A 19,067-nucleotide genomic window follows, 5' to 3' on the forward strand; every position below is an offset into this window, starting at 1 on the left:
ATCTCATTTTTTTAAATGTTCCAAGGATTAACTATGCCTTGAGTATGATGTTCAGTAATAACATATAAACATTTTGTAGACATATGTATACCATAGGTGTGTAATGAATATGTGCTTCTATTTCTTCCTTGAATTCAAAGTAAGATTTAGAAAAGTGCTATGTAGTTATTTGGTATATCTTTGCCTATTATACTAAACAGTCACAGAGCTTTATTCTATTGTATAAAAAGTGTAAAATTTTAATATCTCCATGTTTTCTAATGTAAGATTGTATTTGTCATAAAAATGTTAATCTAATTGTAATGATTATCATTGAAGATGTCAAATGTTTAATTACTAGTTTTTGAAAACAGTTTATAATGAACCAGAGTAAGTGAATACTCTAGTTGGGGCTAGCTTCTTAAAAGATTCATTCAGTTTGATTTTTTTCTCTCTCTCTTATAGGTGTGAGCCATGCAATGGGAGGGAGAGGAGGAATAAATAGAGGAAATATTAATTAAATGTTCTATAAATTGTAATAACTGTGAATAAGATTGTCCAGTCTGTTTTAGTGTTATGATTGTCGAGTTTAAAGACATTTTTGTATTTAAATTGGTATGCTTATCTCAACATTCTTTATTAATAAAAGGTATTTCAGTGTCAGATTTTATCATTGTTTTACTTGTCTGTTCCTTTGCCCACCGGTCTAAGGACAGTTGTACCAGACATTGGATAAGGTCTTCCCAGAAGGAGTAGTAACGGCTCTTGCTGTTCTGCTGGGCACATTCAAGTTATAAGCTTGATCTAAATAGAAGAGAGGGATCATTTTATTAAACATTTCTGAGAGTACTGCCTTGACAAATTGACCTTTTAATCAGGTTTAACTCTCCTTCAAAGTAAAAATCAAAAACCACTTGGGTTTTACTCTTTTTTTAAATCTGATGTCATCTGTATAGGCAGAATAACACATTTCTGGATTTTTCAAAGAAAAGTGTCTCAGGTAATATAATTTAATAAGATTTGTTTCTCAGGAACTTCTAATCTTATGGACTGTAATGATGCAAATTAGTATAACTTTATGGTAAATGGAGCCTCCACTAAATGCCAAATATTGTTTCAGGAGCAATTTTACGTAATTTTTTATCATAATAGACTCAATCTCATGAAGGATAGGGTAGCATTCAGTTGCAGTCCCTTCAGTTTAATGTGAAAGAAAAGCAAAAATTTAAACTTTCTCTTCAGGGCAATTATAGTTTAACTTCTCACCTTCAGCCTCCATTGAACACTTGGTGTTTTGATTATGTTTGTATTTCAGAGATTAGATCACATCTTTAAGAAGCTATTGAGATTTTACTTAACTCACCCCTAGAAAAAGCATAGTAATCGTAGCCATCGGGTTTTCTGATGTTGGGCAGGGATATAGCTGAGGTAACCAGATGGGGAAGTCCTCTCCACAGTGTACTTGTTTGGGCTTCATTGTGGAGGAAACCTGTAGATGATATTGGAAAGAGCAGCTGTTAGAGTCAGACATACCACAGTATTAACTCCCGTGTGGTCACTCAGGAGCTCTGTTATCTTGGATGTTATTGAACCAGTGCCTAGTTTTTGCCCTCTCAGAATTGGTGCAAATTACTACCTTTTATCACTGTTTTCAGGGTTACAGTTTTGTATATATTGTTCTTGGTAAGAGATAATTAAAATAAGTACCATTTATCAAGTAACATTTAAACTGCATTCCTTACCCACAAAGGAAAAGTATTGATCTTTGATGTTTTGCACCAATAAGCTTAAAATATTAGGGTTGTTTGGTCAGTATTCATATTTAATAAGCCTTACATCTACTTCGTGTGTAAGAATTTTTAACACAGTAAAAAAAACAAAACACATTACCTTTGTCTTGATAAAGGACTCTGACAGGCCGCGAATATTGAATGCTGATGGTGTGTGTTTGCGATCCAATAGCCCGTTCAAAGCGAAGTCTCCTAACCTGTGTTGTTTCTCCGTACACCGGATAATTCAGAGCAGGTCTTCTTCCAGGGCACTGCCTGTTGGGTTCCTGTTTATAAGTATACTTCTGAACTCTGCCCCCTATTAGAAAAAAAAAACAAATTTAGTCCCCAAAAAAAGATGGAAAAGAGCTTTTACAAGGTGGAAGAAACAATGTTTTTCATAAAATATGTCTAGACAGTAATGGCTATTAGTCAGGGGTATTATGAAAATAATCACTAAATCCTGAAATACTTGAATGATTAAATCCAACAGACTGCATAGCTATGTATTGAACTTTGTGTGAGAGTACATCGATGACATTCATTATATCAATAACCAGAAAACAGGTGAAATTGTTATTTGCATGTTGAGAGATCTAAATGCTTAGTGCCCTCAATTTTTTTTTATTGAAAAATATTTGATCCAGCTATTAAAGACATCTTTTCACAGTAAACCCAGTAGTAAATGAAACTATTCAATAAAACTTTTCTGGCAAATCAACTATTAAAAGTTGTGTGATTTTGTCAATTATGTAGCACATACCTCTCTTGAAAAAATACACAGATTCAGGTCTCTCCTTATATTTAGGTATTGAAAGAGCTGCCAGTATTTTTCCATTTAGTCCTCCAAATCCTTTTACAATTTGTTTGGGATACCCAGGATCTTTTACATCATTGGTGAAACGCCAGTACTGAGAACCCTAATCATTTAAAAGAGGAAGTGATGTTAACAGTTTTTTGGGGGGAAAAGGTTAGGCATTCATTCTTAGATTTTTAAGTATAGGAAGAAAGTTTTAACTCAGGTGTTTGAATAAGTTGACCATTAATGCTACCAAATTGTGTTAACTTTTGATTAAATTTTGATGGTAGTCATTTATTAAAATATGGAACCCCTCTGAGGTGAAATTTAAGCTGACTTATTTTTTCATAAAATAAGAACTATTTGTTGATTTCTCTTACAAAGATATTTTTCTTACCTTAAAGAAGAAAGTTTTTCCGTCACAGTTGCACCTAGTAAAAACAGTATCAATGGGAGAGGGAATACCCCAGACTTCAGTAATTCTACGAGGAGGAGAGGGTGGACTGAGTGGATTTAGCATCCAGAAGTAATGACCTAAAATTGAAAGTGATAAATCAGTCTATAAGCTGAATGAATACTAAAACCTATCCCAAAAGAGACCAAAATGAAAACATTTTTAATTATCCTGACTTATCCTGACAACACTGAATGTGTTAATGACCAGAAGTTTAGTGAGAACTGTACTAGCACAGAACATAGTGTTTGAACATTTCTGAGAGTAAATCTCTCAAGTTTGAAGTTTGACATATTTTAGTTTTCTAGAAAGAGCCTTCTGACTTTGTGACTTAACAGAAAATCACTTTTCTCTCAATTTCTTTATCTTTCAGAAATAAGGAGTTAAAATTAAAGGACTACTAAAATCTCTTCCTCTACTGAGCAAGTTTATGTATGACTTCTCTTCAGATTTAATCTAAGTAAACAAAGACTGGACTAGTGTCAGTACAGAGAATTAACATACAATTGCTGTTTTGGGATTTCTTCACAAAGAGTAATTAACACTGTTGAATACATCACAATCAAGATGTTATAATAGTCACCCTTTCTGGTGTTTGTAAGTGGTTAGAACGCCGGCCCTTGTACCAAAGGGTCTCAGGTTCGATTCCAGGATAAGGGCATGTATGGGAGGCAACCAATTGATGTGTTTCACATCCATGTTCTTTCTCCTTCCTACTCTCCCTCCCTTACACTCTCTAAAAATCAATGGGGGTGAAAAATGTTATTTTCAAATACAGTAGAACAGGGAAAACAAATCCTGGTGTCATTTCATCTGATATGAAATTAAAATTTGAACTACTTTTTAATTCCTAATGGTAGGAACAATTAGCATCATCTCAAGCTCTTTGTTTTGTTACTCTAATGCCTAATTTTCTTAGTCTAATATTTTGGTAATTACTCTCGGGTTTTCATAAATTTCGTGAGGTAAGGTCATTAGTCAGGTTCCCTTTCAGAAAGCTCAACCCAATACTAACTCCTATGGCTTTGGTTCTCATAAATGCCAAGAACAAAATGATGGGCAGAAAAAGGTTTGTGCAGAGCTCACCTCGAAATGCAACTAATGTCCCATTGGCCAGAGTCGTCAGTCCATCTACTGATCTACCATTGCATAAATTGGTTTCATCTGAAACAAATTAATAAGTCAATACAAAACAAAATGAAAAAGGTTAAGTTCTCCAGTTTCATTTCCTCTCTTCATCATTTCCTAAGCTCTTGAAGGATATTACAATCTCTTTCTCTTTCTCCCCTCTCTGCTAAAAAAAAAAAAAAAAGTGATGAATTGGAATAGACAGGTTACCTGATCTTAAAGTAAATTATTTATTGGACGTTTAATCTCAACATTCCATCTTTCGGTTCTTACTGCCCTTTAGATTTGGTTTGTAAAAATAATATTGCAGATTTTTGCTTTGCATTGTACTTTCTTTTAAGGGTGGACTCCCAACTAAGTATTTTTGGTATTCTGTACACTGGCTCTGCCTACAGACGCACTGAGTTCCTAACACTAGGCCATTACTCCTTTCTCCAAATATCAAATAATCTTACTGTGATTACTCCTCTGCTTCCAAAACTGTAAGACTTCACAAGTTAATAAGTTCAGGATTCTAGACAATGTACATATTAAATCAGGGCATTCCAGTTCTGATAGATTTATGTTAACATTAGAAACTAAAAAACCAGTCTCCTTACCTGAAAGCATGGGGTTGACGCCAATACCTTGATCGGATCCTCTCACTGTGAAATCAGCTCCTGGGATAAGTAGAGGAGTTATCACAGGGGGCCTGAGAATCACATAAGGTTTTTCTCCTTCAGCATCATTTGCATCTTCATTCTTTGGATGTTCTTCAGCCATGTCTGAGTTACTAGCTTGGTCAGAGCTGGTGGTGGTTTGGAGCAAATCTTCCTCTGAAAAGGCAGGGTTCATTGTAGGCACCGTTGATGTGGTGGTCTTTGGGGGAGATGGTGTAGGCTTTGGTTTTGTCACTTTAGGTGTTGTGTTGGGCTTTTTGGTGGTGGTGGGCATTTGGGGTGCTTTGGTTGGCTTTGGGGATTTAGCAGTCGTCACTTTGGACGTAGTTACTGTGTCTTCAGACGTACTTGTAGTCTCTTCAGTTGTAGTTGTCTTTTTTGTTGCAGCCGTCACTTTAGGTGCAGGAGTTGTTTCCTTAGGAGTAACTTTGGCCGATGTGGTGTCCTTGGTTGTGGTAGATGTCACCTGCTTGGTTGTACTTGTTTGGGACTCAGTGGTCTTGTCTTCTGTTGGAGTCACTTCCGGTGCAGGAGTTGTTTCCTTAGGAGTAACTTTGGCCGATGTGGTGTCCTTTGTTGTGGTAGATGTCACCTGCTTGGTTGTACTTGTTTGGGACTCAGTGGTCTTGTCTTCTTTTGGAATTGCTGTCTCTTTTGTTGTACTTGTAGAAGTAGCAGTTGTAATTTCAGTTGTAGTGTGCGTGCCTTTTTCTGTTGTCTTATCCTTCGATGTGGTGGTCGTTTCAGATTTGGTCCCTTCAGGAGCCTTTGGTGTGGGATCTACAGGAAACTCAGTTGATTCATCAGGGTTCTCAGGAGGAGTGGGAGGCACCATGGTGGTAGCCGGAGTAGAGGCCTCTGAGGTGGTTGGAGGTGTCTCAGGAGAAGTTGGAGCTGGCTTCTTGGGGGTGGTGGGCTCGGGCTTCTTGGGGGTGGTGGGCTCGGGCTTCTTGGGGGTGGTGGGCTCGGGCTTCTTGGGGGTGGTGGGCTCGGGCTTCTTGGGGGTGGTGGGCTCGGGCTTCTTGGGGGTGGTTGTAGGTTCCTTGGTGGTGGTGGTGGGAGAAGGCGTTTGAGGAGTGGTGGGTGTAAGAGATGTGGTTGTAGTTTCAGCTTCGGTTGTAGTTTTAACAGAAACTGACGTGGCTTCCAAATCTTTAGATGTTTTTTCTGCACTTCGCGTCTCTTTACCTGAAGTCGTCTTCTCTGATGTACTAGCTGAAGTCTCTTTTGTTGTTTTAGAAGTCTCTTTAGTTTCAACCGTTTTCTCCTTACTTGCTGTTGAAGATGTGTCTTTGGATGTTTCAGGTTTCGGTGACGGGCTGGGTTTAGGACTTACTGTTGTCACTGTTGTAACCTTGGAAGTTGTGGTAACCTTAGTGCTTTGAGTGGTGGGCGTGTCAGGAGTTGGGGTGGGCTTGGAATCACCTTCATCCAATCCACTTCCAGCTTCATCTACCACTGGTGGTTCCGGGGCAGGTTTCTTCTTAGGATTTTCTTTCTTGTTATCTTTTACTAGAGAAAAAAATATACATCTTTTATTCTTGAATAGTTTGTCTTTAGTAATTATGTAAAGCTCCCATTCTTATCACTGACTGTGTGATTCTAGGCAGGTTGCTAACCTCTAATATGTCTATTAATTTATTGTAAAATGTTAAATACTCAACCTGTCTTAGTGGGCTATTTTAGGGAATGAATGAGATAAGGGGTAAAATGCACAAGTAAAATTATACAATTAATAGACGGAGACAAGTGGCGAATTTGAAATTACCCATACGATCAATAACACTAATTCATCTCTTTACATTAAAGCTCTTTGGCCTTCCCTTTCTCTGCTCCTCCTCTTCCTCATTGCTCAGTGCCCCTTTCTCCTGGAAGCCTAGTTCCAACATCTTGTAGATTCACTGCATCCGTTAGCTGAGAGGCCTCTACAGCTACATCCAAGGATGCTCCAGTCACCCCCTCCTGCTGAGTTATTTCCATACCCAGGGCTCTTAGCTCTTCTCATTCTTCTGCCCAGTCCCACGGGTATAGAAAGGAAATTAGGATGCTATGGCAGCTAAAAGACCCTATTTAACAGGATTTGCCATAGCAGCTACCCCACGGGTGAACTACAGAGCCCCAGGGGCACATCATGAGATGAGTTCATTCAGCAAGCATGTATTGCACTTCCATCGGGTGCAGGAATCTCTGGATGACTCAAAGACTAAATATCTGGCTATTCATTTAGAGAGAAGGCTTCAGGGGAAATCACAACCACCCAGGAAATAGTTCCTTAGAACTCCAGTATCCAAAATCCAGTACTTCCTGGGGAAAGAGAATATCGTTTAGAATTTCAGGAAATAAAAAGCAGAACAAAGGGAACCTCTTTTCAGGAGGGAAGAGCCTACCCTGTAGTACATTTTCTACAGAAAAACCAGCCAGATAGGACATCTAATTTATTATGAAAACGGGAAAGAGGATTTGTAAACAAGAATAATACTGAGGTTCCCAGAGAGGTGTATGAGAATTTAATAAATTAGCATTTTAAAGCAGTATATAAGTTTAAGTAAAATAAAAAATCTGGAGAAGGAAAAATGAAAACAAGGAAGAGAAAGAAGAAAGAAAAACGATGTCGGGAACTGGAATAGAAAACCACAATCATCATTGGCGCCATCCTGTGGTTTCACAGTTTCTAGAGCATCTTACCCTTTGCTTTAGTTGGTTTCTTAGCTGCTTGGCACTAATTTCCTAAAGGAAATTTGCATTGGTATTTTCTAAAATAGCTTTTATAGAGTTATACACCTCCCTCCCCAAATACTAAAATATCTTCAAATCACTCTATCAACACGCATTACTTTAGATAATTATTGTTACGGCATTGATATAGTCTTTGATCTTTATCAATGCTCAAACCTTTGGGTTTCTTCTTTAATTCTTTATTAGCAGCTGAATTTTTGGAAGACTTGATTTTCCGAATACTTGAGGAGGAAGAAGAAGAAGAGGAAGAAGACTCTTGATTTTCAGAAACAGAATGTTCTATAAATCAAATAAAAAAGTGATCACACCAATTGTGATTTAAAGCAAGAAAGAACTGCCAGTCCAAATACAACAAGAAATGCTATTTACTAATCAATAAATGTCTGTGTTCTGATTTAACGATAGCATAATCAACTGCCCTTCTAATTTAATTGTCAGTTAAAAGCAAGATACCGGAGCTTATGACAGATAATAGCAACATAACTATTAACTTTCTCAGAACTCACTGAATGTAATCTGAAAAAAAAAATCATGGTCTTGCTTTTTTAACATTAAGACTGGTTTCCTCTGATTATTTTAACTTAAACCCATATTGGGTTCAGTAAATAAGGAAAATAAATATCTGAGGGTTTATACTTTGGCTTAAACTTTGACTTCAGTAAACAAAAAGCATAATGAGCCTTTAAGGACTCATAAGATTATCCTGTTCTATGAGGAGTCAGCTACAGGTTATTGCATCTCAGAAACCTCCTTCTGTCATCTTCCTACCTTCTGTTATTTCCTCTGATTCTATAACTTTCTTAGTCGTCTTCTTGTCTGTTGGTTTGGGTGAACGTTTGGTTGTTGATTTGATGGGTTGACGTGCTCCTGCAGGCGGAGGTGCAGCCTTTGAAGATGGTGGTGATGTGGGGCTATGCACTGAGGCCAAGCAAGACAGGTCGGTTAACATCTGTTTGTACTCATCAGCAACTCTAATTGTGAAAGCCATGGATGCATCTGTCTTCAAGATTAGATGCTGGTTTGCCCGGCCGGCGTGCTCAGTGGTTGAGCGTCAACCCATGAACCAGGAGGCCATGGTTCCTTTCCCAGTCAGGGCACTTGCCCAGGTTTCAGGCTCAGCTCCCAGTAAGGGGGTGGGGGATGCAGGAAGCAGCCCACCAATGATTATCATTGATGCTTCTATCCTCTCTCCCTCGCCCTTCCTCTCTCTGAAATCAATAAAAGCATTTTTTTAAAAAGAAAAAAAGAGTAGATGCTGGTGAAAACCAGTGTAGGCAGGCTGTGGCCCAACACTACTCCAAACCAATTAATTCTGAGGATGTGTTGCTATAAAATATTGGTTCTCTTATGATAGGGAGCAAAGGCTCAGGGCTCAGGAAAATTCCAGTCCTGGTCCTGCAAGGCTCTCATTGAGACCTTAGGGAAAAGTGTGAATTCCTTTTGAACTTCGTTTTCTTGTTTGCAAACAGTTATTTATTCTAGATGATTTCTGGAGGTATTTATCTAAAAAGTGCTTGGGTTTATAAACTCCATCCCTTGTGTCTGCCTTCTGTGGTGAAAATAATTATTGCATGTGGGTGAGAAATAGAGTAATTACATTTTTTGTTTACATGTTCTTTTACAAGTAATGATGCCAATTTATCATGAAAGTTCTAAATGAATATTCACTTTTGTAAAACTTCCACAGCTTCCCATGATGCTTTTCTCAACACTTGTTGCCCTTCCCCAAGTCAAACGGCTGATCATGGTTTGATGTTTCTTTTAAACTTCTGTCACCCCTCCTCCCACCTCTTCTCATGTCCAGAAGAGAAGACATGTTTTGATCATTAGGAACCAGAGGAAGAGGAGAGGAACCTGGGGAAAGTGGGAAGCAGAGAACAGTGGGGATGCTCTGGGGAGTGGAGGGTTGCCATCAACCCGCTGCTCTTACCAAGCACCTCAGAAAGCGATGGCTGCAGTCTCCATGAACTGACCACCGCACCTCTCCCTTTCTCCCCCCTACAAAAGCGACAAGTACCTCAATTTGAGAAACTGTTCTGCCACATACTAGAGATCTTCAACACACACTGAACCTCTTGGCTTTTCTCACCCACGTTCATAGCTCAACTGCTGATTCCTCCAGTTCTTGAAATGTGATCACTGAGATTGACAGATGCCTACAAGCAGAATCCAGCAATCTTGAAACAAGTGAGTGGCGAACTGGCGACATAAATTGGTTGCTATTCTTTAAAAATGAAGTATTGAAGCTCTGGGTGTCCTTTATTTTCCTCGCGTTTTCCACAAACCTCATGCAATCGGGCCACCCTAAGGCATTATCTTTATTAACAGGCTCTCTCAGTGCTTCCTCACTCCCCACCTATCCTCTGCCCAAGATGCATTCCTAGTGTTCTGACTCACAGCCAGCATGGTTCTCAGGGCGGTGAGTAAACATGTCCTGCCCGCATGGGTCCTTCTGAAAGCTGCAGGGACTCTGCTCTGAGTTTTCCATTACAAGGGTGTCCTCTCCGTTATTCCTGGAATGCTTTCCAGTGAAAACATTGAACGTGAAAAAAGGCCCCTCAGCTCAGCTGCCTGACAGCTTTCTGCCCTCTCCACTGCTGGAAAGGAGCGGGCGTGCAGCCTTGTCTAAATAAAATGATCAGGTTATGCAAGCAATGCACATCTACACTTCCACAAATTGTCTTGTTTTAACAAAAGCCTTTAAGAACAAACGGTAACAGAAATCTATGTTTAAGAATATTTTTAAATCTTGGGGTGTTTTGTTTGGTAAAATTTAGATGGTTTTACTACAGTCTCAGAGTACTCCTTTGGGACCCATAACCAGAGAAGATTTTAAGATGAGACTATCCCTTGTTATTGACTATTAGGCACAGGACTTGGAGAGAGAGACTGTCAAGATGGGAAGAGACATACAATGCACAGTTAACAAATTCTTGGTAGGTTTGCTTGTAAATGTAATGCCTTAAACTAACTCACAAATGTTCTAGTTTAGAGAAGCAAAAAAGTGTTGATTCTCCCTTTAGATACACACTGAAGCCCTAACCGGTTTGGCTCAGTGGATAGAGCATCAGCCTGCGGACTCAAAGGTCCCAGGTTCAATTCCGGTCAAGGGCATGCACCTTGGTTGCAGGCACTTACCCAGTACAGAGTGTGCAGGAGGCAGCTGATCAATGTTTCTCTCTCATCGATGCTTCTAACTCTCTATCCCTCGCCCTCTCTGTAAAAAGTCAATAAAATATATTTAAATACACACTGAAAAACATTACTTTGTAAAGCACAGATAGTTCAAAGGACAGCTGACCATTCAGGTGAGACAAGAAATCATCAAGGGAGTTGGTTACTGTTGATTTAACCTGAAACTGAACCACACCTGCAGAGAGAAGCATGTACACTCAGGCCCACCCTCTTGTTACTCAACCTGTGCTCCTGGAGCCTGGCTGAGCCAGGGAGTGCTGTTGGGAGAGGTGGCCGTCCCTCAATTCATCTTGTTGAAACAAAATTAGAATGAAATAACAAGTGTTAGTGAAAGCTACACCTCAGAGGGACGTACTGCGTGTCAGGCGTTATCAGTGAAGCCAAGGTGTGTGCACAGCTCTGGCTGCACCCCAGAAGCACCCCCTGGGACTGATGCTTACCTTCACAGAAATCGTCGTAATCGGGACAGCACTTGCCATACTTCTTACATTGGCTGTCACAGTCACATTCCCTCCCTCTTTCAAAGGACTCAGAGCAGCGGCCTTTACAGGAGAGCTCTACCCAGAGCAAAAAAAAACATTGCGCATTAGGATTATTGAGGACGACACAGCCACCCCCATGAAGGGGAGCCCTTTCCCACCTTTCTAGCCCACTAGCGCCCCCAAAGAGCATTTCCAAGTCCTTTGCTTAGGAAAATGGATGGTTTCCCAAGTGGAGACAGCCCAAGTCAAGAAAGAAATATGGGGACTTAGGGAAACATGTTTGCCCTTCGAGGTTCCAAGAGACACCCCAATGCTACCCCAAGTCATTTCCATGTATGGACAATGGGAAATGTTTCAATAGTAAATGACCCTTCATGGGAAATACCTCCATCTTTTTTCCTCCTCACATCACTCATTGTAATAGATTTCTGTTAATTTAATATTCAGATCCTACAACAATATATTCCAAATGGATCAGTGTTTCAGCTCAGAATTAAAGGTCTCTGTTTATAATGCAGAGACCTTTATTATGACAAACTATTAACAAATTCTTGGTAGGTTTGCTTGTAAATTTAGCGCCTTAAAACTAAATTTTAGTAGAGGTGAAAGTCACAGCCTAATCCATGACGTGGACTTATGTATGGCAGGCTTATTTAAAAAAAAAAAAAAAAAAAAAGCCTTGGTTAGAGATCCAATGACTCCAACCAGGCCCATTTGAAATAGTTACCTTAACACAACACAACACAACACAACATATACATTGTACAACAATATACTTATGAGCTTCACATGCAAATTCTAAAAGGAAAGATAACTTTGAGACAATTTTAATTATAATTTTTATGAATTAAATATGACATGTCTCTGTGTTAATAAAATGGCCAAAAATATATTCAAGTGAAATATTACCTACCATTCATTGAAAATTCAAACCTTTTGGGTTTTCACTGAAACTCATCATTAAACACTAATGCTTCATCATTAAAGTGCCATTTTTAGGTAATTTAGAAACATGTCAATATATATATATATAAAAAGTCAAGTAGTAGACAAGATTTTAGGACCATAGATTCTTCTGGTGAAACTTCTGAAGGGCCTCCTGACTAAGCAATGACAACTCATTACTTTTTACTTCATGATTCCAGAGTCACAGTGTTAAGTCTCTATTGAAGACAAGACATTGTATGTGGCACTAATCAAAAACCTTGTGCAAGCGACAGATCTCCAGGCCCGCTTAAACTCCCCCAGTAGTGACAAGCTTTGACACCATCCTTAGGTACAGCACGCTGCGACATTTATGCAAGGGAAGGGAAAGACACTTGAGCAACAAGATGCGCAATAGTATGAACAGAGCACAGCAAGGGACGCTCAAGGACAGCGATGCTTGACAGGGGAGATGCCAGCTCTTGGCACTTACCCACAGTGCAGAATTTCTTGAAATCAGGGCAGCACTCCATGTAGAGTTGACAGTTATAATCACAGTTGCAGGGGGTATCTCTAGAATACCCTTCCCCACATCTCCCTGCACAGCTTGATACATCTAAAATCATACAATATAGGTAAACACGGCCAAACCACTTATAGAGAGGGAGAGATCTCAGGAGGAGGGCAGAGCCATTTGGGGAGAGAGAATTGTGTCCGTTGGGAAAGGATGGGGATGATAATTAGCCATAGGTCCAGGTGATCTTTGCCTGATCTTTTATAAGACTCACTTTATTCTTTTCCTAGACTGAGAAGACAATACTCTTGAAAATCAAAGTAGGAGCTTTGCACCTTTCCTGGGACGGGGGTGGCAGCTACAGCTCTACTGATGTTGCCATCATTGGAGCCTCTCTGTGCTGGGTACTGAGTCATATATTATCTCTAACCCTTTTGGAAATGTTGCCAAGAGACTCTGAGTAGCTTCTCTTTAGAGATAAGGAAGCTGAAAGATTGAAATTTTAATAACTTGCTTCAGGGCACCCAGCTAGTGAACAGATCCAGCATATATGTATTATAGGTCAATGAATACCTGTTAATTATTCATAATGACCTCTTTCACTCTCAGAAGTGTCCTGATTTGGCCCTAAATTATATAGTTACTAGAGGCCCGGTGCACGAAATTCCTGCATGAGGAGGGGTGGGGGGGAGGGTCCCTCAGCTCAGCCTGCACCCTCTTGCAATCTGGGACCCCTTGGGGGATGTCCAACTGCTGGACATCCCTCTCACAATCTGGGACTTCTGGCTCCTAACCACTCGCCTGCCTGCCTACCTGATCACCCCTATTTGCCTGCCTGCCTGATTGCCCCTAACCCCTCTGCCTTCCTGCCTGATCGCCCCTATCTGCTTCTGCCTCAGCCCCCACTGCTGTGGCTTCATCAAGAAGGACCCCTGGAATGATATCCAGAAGGTTGTTTGGGTGTCTGGTCTAATTAGCATATTAGCTTTTATTATTATAGATCTTAAGTCAACAGCCCATTTAGAATTTGAACTCTAATATATCTGATTCTAAAACCGAAACTTTCACAACAATCACAGTGCCTCTTGTTCTTGATGAGCTTAACGAAAGCTGGTTGTACCTGCACAAACTCTCCTAGGTGTCCTTTCCCTTTTATTGGTGGGGGGAACTGGGTTCTTTAAATGTCAGGGAAGTCAGATGTTTACAGCCACTGCTAAAATGATGCAAAATGAATAACTATTGAAATAAGACCTGGACATGAATGTAAAGGTCATGAACAGAATATTTCTGGGTAAAACAAAAACCAAAAAAACCCAAAATCATAATTATCTTCCAATATAGTTTCAAAATCATTTGGAAAACACCTTGAAATCCTCCCTGAAGAGATAACCATAGAAAAGCAACCACTGAATCTGTCTCTGGAATAGAAATTGGCAGGTGGTATCTGCCAATCCATAGAAGGACTTTTGAAACACACTGAAAAAAAAATAATCTCAAAATGATGATTCCAGGAGAGTGAAGGTCTTAATATGCAAATTAAACAGTAAATATTAGGAAAACTTTCAGAAGTGTTTGCATACATATACACACAATACACACAGATGCATATATAGTGTATGTATATAAATACATATATTATATATAAAGAAAAAAGGGAAGGGGGAGAGGTTGAGAAGGCAAGAAAAGCAGATGCAACATCAAAATGTTATTTACCGTTAGCAGATTTCTGATAGGAAATCAAATGTCTTTACAGGAAAAGTTTATTTTCATAGATTAAATGTCTGTACTTCTCTTGCTATTCATTTTAATAACTAACCTTAAATTCATTTACTTAAAGGAGAGTAAACCGTTTTAGTGAACAATTGACTATCACAGAGGAAAGGTGGGTTAGAAAAATGCACCCAGTGCTGCGAACCTTGTAATTTATCATGAAAGAGCACTGGGGTCTGGAGATACCAGAACCGTCATCATTCCTTTTGAAATGTTTATATTTGCTTTCATGCATTTTCCATCTTTTCTTATCTCAGCGATTCTGAAACTATGCCCATAGCAGGCAGTTACCTTTCTTGCTCAGGTTCATAAGAATTTTAATTATTTTACTGGAAATGTCTATTTCATAAATGTAATTTCACCATAACAATCATGCACCTAATATCAAATGACATTCACATCTGTGTAATTCCATATCTGGATGAACAGTCCTTATATAAGAAAGAGAGCATTTTCAAGATTAATAAAATGCCATTTCAAATATTGCCGATGTCCACTGAAGTGCTTTATCAATACTTTATTTGATGCAAGAAATTAAATTTCTTTGTAAACATTTAGATAAAAATTATATGCTATTTAAATACTGATCTTATCAGTTAATCAAATACTATTGTATCACCCCAGCAACATCTGTATATATTTTTTTAAACTTTTGGGATAACCCTAGGAATAATGAATACAAAAATTATTCTATAGAAAAGCTCAAAACTTCTTGAAAGATTCTGTAACACAGGAGACAAGAGTGAGAATTCCAAAATGCTCATAAAAGGTACGTTTTTACATAATAAGGTTGTACTCTGCATTAAACTTAAACATACATGTTTAGACATCTATTTCTTTTGTTGGCCTAAGAGTCAGAACTGAATGATTAGCAACAGTTGTGAAATAAAACAGTTTTGGATGGTGAAGGTACCTTGAGAAGAAACTTGCTGAATCAAGAAAACAGAAAGTAGCAGCAACAAGTGAATGGGAAGTTTCATCTTCCACTCCATGGCCATCGCTGAGAAGAAAACAAAAGTATCAGAAAACTCCTCTTTAATCTCACCACCAGCTTCTGCCTGTGCTGCATTCATGTTTCGGTAACTTTTAAAATGCAATTTAAGGATAAAACCGCCCCATTCTTGAAGCAAGATTTTTAGTCAGCTTTAATTCTACAGTAATTATTTGACCATTGGATTTAATCTTATGCAGAAGAAATCAAGTCACCATCTCAGTCATGTCATTGAACATTTTAATTCTTTAGAATTCCCCCAATAGAATACAAACTTATCTTAAAATTCTATTAACATTAAAACAGGTCCTTACAGTGCAAGGTTTAAATTCTATCTTAAGGAACAAAATAACCCGCCTCAGTAAAATTTAATTTGATAAACATAGGAGTTACCATTCCAACTTCCCCTTCACTCTCGATATCAATTTACAAGCTTCCAACAGGTGGACTGCAGAAATGTGATCTTTTCCCAAACTGTCCAACTACTATCCTTACAAATCTATTTCAAACACCTTTAATAAAGTTTACCCCTATTGAATTGAAAACATTTAATTCCATGAAGCAAGTTAACTTTGACACTTACCGGTAAGAGGATAGATGAATTTCTCCAGTGTCCTGGAAGTCATATATATATCAGTGCAGATATACTGGGATGAACCCATTAGTCCAAAGGTTAGACAAAATCAACAGTGACAACCAATGAAATCAAACTTTCCTCATTTATTGGAAGAGGGCCCGGACGACTAGACTTAGGCAACATCTGGAAAACACTTCCATTAAGAGAAATGACTACTACAAAATAAATTTCGATTTATTGGCCCAAACACCTCTAATTTCTAAGTGAACAAATTGTTCTGAGATGGCAAAGCACCCTGGCTGGCTTTGACAAGTGTACTGAAACAGCAACTTTAAATGTCAAACGCTGGTATCATGTCTTCCTTTTTCTTCCAGTTAATCTAGCAAAGAGTGGTTTTGAAACTTACCTAGTGTTAGCCTATGGTATGTATTTTCTGAACTTACACTATTAAATCAAATGGACATTTTTGTTCTTCAGTATTTTTATTTCCCCGGAGCTCAAAAAAATATGTTCTGCTACCTACAACTGCATAATCCACAGTGTGGATTTTCTAGGTTCCTTTACCATGTAGAAATCTGCTTGAAATTTGTATCATTTCCTTAGTTCCTTTACTTGAGCCCAGCAGTGTTTGGAAAGGGTCTTTTTAACCCGTTTTGATAAGCAATGTCCCTGTTCAAAACCTACCTACCTGCATAAGGCCTTGCTTTTGTCCCAGCACCTTTGCAAAACTTTCTCAGGTCCATCACAGATCAATCACATCCAGAATCATAGTCAACGCTACATTTTTTAAAAAATATATATTTTTATTGATTTCAGAGAAGAAGAGAGAGGGAGAGATAGAAACATCAACGATGAGAGAGAATCACTGATCGGCTGCCTCTTGCATGCCCCACACTGGGGATCGAGCCCACAACCCTGGGTATGTGTCCTCGACCGGAATAGAACCTGGGACCCTTTGGTCCACAGGCCGACGCTCCATCCACTGAGCCAAACCAGCCAGGGCTCAACGCTACATTTTATTGAACTTATCTGTTCATCTGTTTCCTTCCCACAACAGACTATGATTTCCTCAAGGATAACCAACGTCCATGTCTTAATTCTGTTCCCAACATCTAGTCCAGCAATCCACCCAGGTTGTTGGCCACAGGCTCATTGAAACAAACCGTTGTAACCTGGGATTCCACTGTGTTAGGTATTTGTTAAGTGTTGCACTGAATCATTACAAAACGCCTTTAAGTGGAATATAATTATCCACATTTTACAAGTACGATGAAGACCCACGGGAGAATAACCTGTGAACCACGAAGAGCACATAAGAGCAGGAGGCAGAGTGAAGCTTTGCACCCATGTCTTTTTTAAGTTCCACCACGTTCCCCAGAGATCCAGCCGCCTTTGAGTCAAAGCCATCACTTCAGTATTTAATCACAGTCCTCAGTTTTACTCCTTCACGGACACATGTAGGTTTATGAGATCGCGACCTTCGTAAAGACAGAAGCTATGATATAAGCACCTCTTTTGTTCCCACGGTGCTTATTCTGGGCTAAATCATGTACAAACACAATGTTGAGACTGTCTGCCTACCTCTAAGTAATTGCCCTTCTCTGGAAACTACCTCCTCCTCTTCAGGGCATTTATTTCCCTCTTAGCCGCTTCTCTATAGGTGAACTTGTCACACCTACCACCTACCACAGGCCTAACCTACACTAAACGGGGCCAGCATGTTTCCCTGTCCTGGGGGTTGGAAACAGTGATTTTGAGATTGCAAGTCTGTCTAGGCCAGTGATGGCGAACCTATGACACGCGTGTCAGAGGTGACACGCGAACTCATTTTTTTGGTTGATTTTTCTTTGTTAAATGGCATTTAAATATATAAAGTAAATATCAAAAACATAAGTCTTTGTTTTACTATGGCTGCAAACATCAAAAAATTTCTATATGTGACACGGCACCAGAGTTAAGTTAGGGTTTTTCAAAATGCTGACACGTTGAGCTCAAGAGGTTCGCCACTACTGGTCTAGGCAGATGTTTCACATGCTCATTTCTGTCCAAGGTCTAAAGAAGTAAGAGAAAGGGCTTCCGAATAAAGAGGGAAAAGAACGAGGCAGCCAGCAGAGAGAGGCAGAGCGGGTCCTGACAGCTTTCTAGGTCTTGGTTACTCTCTGTTCCTGAGATGCAGATGCCTTCTTGCTCTGCATCCTCATGTAGTCTCCCCCTCCACCCACCCCCCTCACCCCCTCCTACACACACATATCCGCTTTGGGGTTGAAGGTGCTAAAGAGATGCTTTCTGTTACTTAATATCACTAATCAATACATAGCAGATATTCAAAACACCCTACTGGATGGAATTAAGCCGAATTCTCTTAGTTCTTAATTTCCTGAGGTCAAGAGGGGCTAGAAGTTTTTTCAAGCCAAACCTACACACTGGGAATACCAAGAAAGCAGGTATAGGTGACACACATAGACACACATCCTTAAAGCAAATATAAATTGCTCTCTGATTATTGCCTCTTAGAACTATCCATACTATCATTTTCCTCCTTTACACAGATGTATTATAATGATGGCAAATGACATTTTAAAATTGGTTGAAAATCGGTTCCAGTAATATGTATTCTCGAGTTCAAGCTCTAAGCTGGGAAAACTGACAAATAAAACACACACACACACACACACACACACACAAATTATGGTCAACCCATTAACACATTCTCATTGTCTCAAATATATTTTTCTCTGTATAATTAAGTATGAGAAAAAAAGAGAAACTATTAAATGTCAAGTTCCTAAGGCTTAGGTTATAAATACCTGCTTTGCATAATGCCATTGGCTAATCAGACTGGGTAAATAAAGTTTGCCCCTACAGCATGGAAGCATTTTAATTCCATCTACTTAATGTATCTTTATAAACTGTACTACATGCTTCATTCTGTGGCTACTGGGCCATTTACCCTTGCTTGTCCATAGCACAGCAATGGTCCCATTAGGTTTAGGTTCTCCCTTTGAAATGTATTTTCTTATTAAAAAGGTATTTTATTAATTTTCACTTACATCTCATTTAATTGGGGAAAAAAATTATCACAGGATTGGT

At 39.2% G+C, this 19,067-nt stretch overlaps 2 protein-coding genes across 13 annotated transcripts in view; one reads left to right on the forward strand and one right to left on the reverse strand.

Annotated features, from left to right (window-relative positions):
- TPR (translocated promoter region, nuclear basket protein) overlaps positions 1-644 on the forward strand; it is a 66,647-nt gene extending 66,003 nt beyond the window's left edge. For 6 of the 7 annotated variants that reach the window (XM_036343545.1, XM_036343550.1, XM_036343546.1 and 3 more), the window contains exon 52: positions 445-644. In XM_036343545.1, the coding sequence (XP_036199438.1) occupies positions 445-500 (56 nt within the window). In that variant the 3' untranslated portion in view covers positions 501-644. The remainder of the gene's footprint in view (positions 1-444) is intronic. The other variant, XM_036343549.1, reaches the window with a different exon arrangement.
- On the reverse strand, positions 596-16,003 carry PRG4 (proteoglycan 4). 6 transcript variants are annotated; one of them, XM_036343553.1, is made up of 13 exons: positions 15,984-16,003; positions 15,323-15,409; positions 12,619-12,741; positions 11,160-11,276; positions 8,293-8,442; positions 7,681-7,803; positions 4,729-6,300; positions 4,088-4,165; positions 2,945-3,081; positions 2,512-2,668; positions 1,870-2,067; positions 1,343-1,468; positions 596-783 (listed from the first exon to the last, which is right to left on the reverse strand). In XM_036343553.1, exons 2-13 carry the CDS (start codon positions 15,405-15,407, stop codon positions 686-688), a joined length of 2,964 nt encoding a protein of 987 aa, XP_036199446.1. In that variant the 5' UTR covers positions 15,408-15,409; positions 15,984-16,003; the 3' UTR covers positions 596-685. The 6 variants fall into 6 exon arrangements, with proteins under 6 accessions (XP_036199446.1, XP_036199447.1, XP_036199448.1 ...); XM_036343554.1 differs by lacking the exon at positions 15,984-16,003 and adding an exon at positions 15,794-15,812; XM_036343555.1 differs by lacking the exon at positions 12,619-12,741 and having other exon boundaries at positions 15,984-16,002.
- Positions 16,004-19,067: the final 3,064 nt, after the last annotated feature.

This window comes from Myotis myotis, unplaced genomic scaffold (genome assembly GCF_014108235.1).
Source record: "Myotis myotis isolate mMyoMyo1 unplaced genomic scaffold, mMyoMyo1.p scaffold_m19_p_18, whole genome shotgun sequence".
In the NCBI taxonomy this organism is placed as follows: domain Eukaryota; kingdom Metazoa; phylum Chordata; class Mammalia; order Chiroptera; family Vespertilionidae; genus Myotis; species Myotis myotis.

Excerpts from the sequence above, each read along its gene's own strand:
- PRG4 (XM_036343553.1), bottom strand. The coding sequence starts at position 15,407 with ATGGCCATGGAGTGGAAGATGAAACTTCCCATTCACTTGTTGCTGCTA. Across the intron at positions 12,742-15,322 it reads TCAGCAAGTTTCTTCTCAAG|ATGTATCAAGCTGTGCAGGG; the intron begins GTACCTTCACCA and ends GTATGATTTTAG. Across the intron at positions 2,669-2,944 it reads GAAAAACTTTCTTCTTTAAG|GGTTCTCAGTACTGGCGTTT; the intron begins GTAAGAAAAATA and ends TTAAATGATTAG.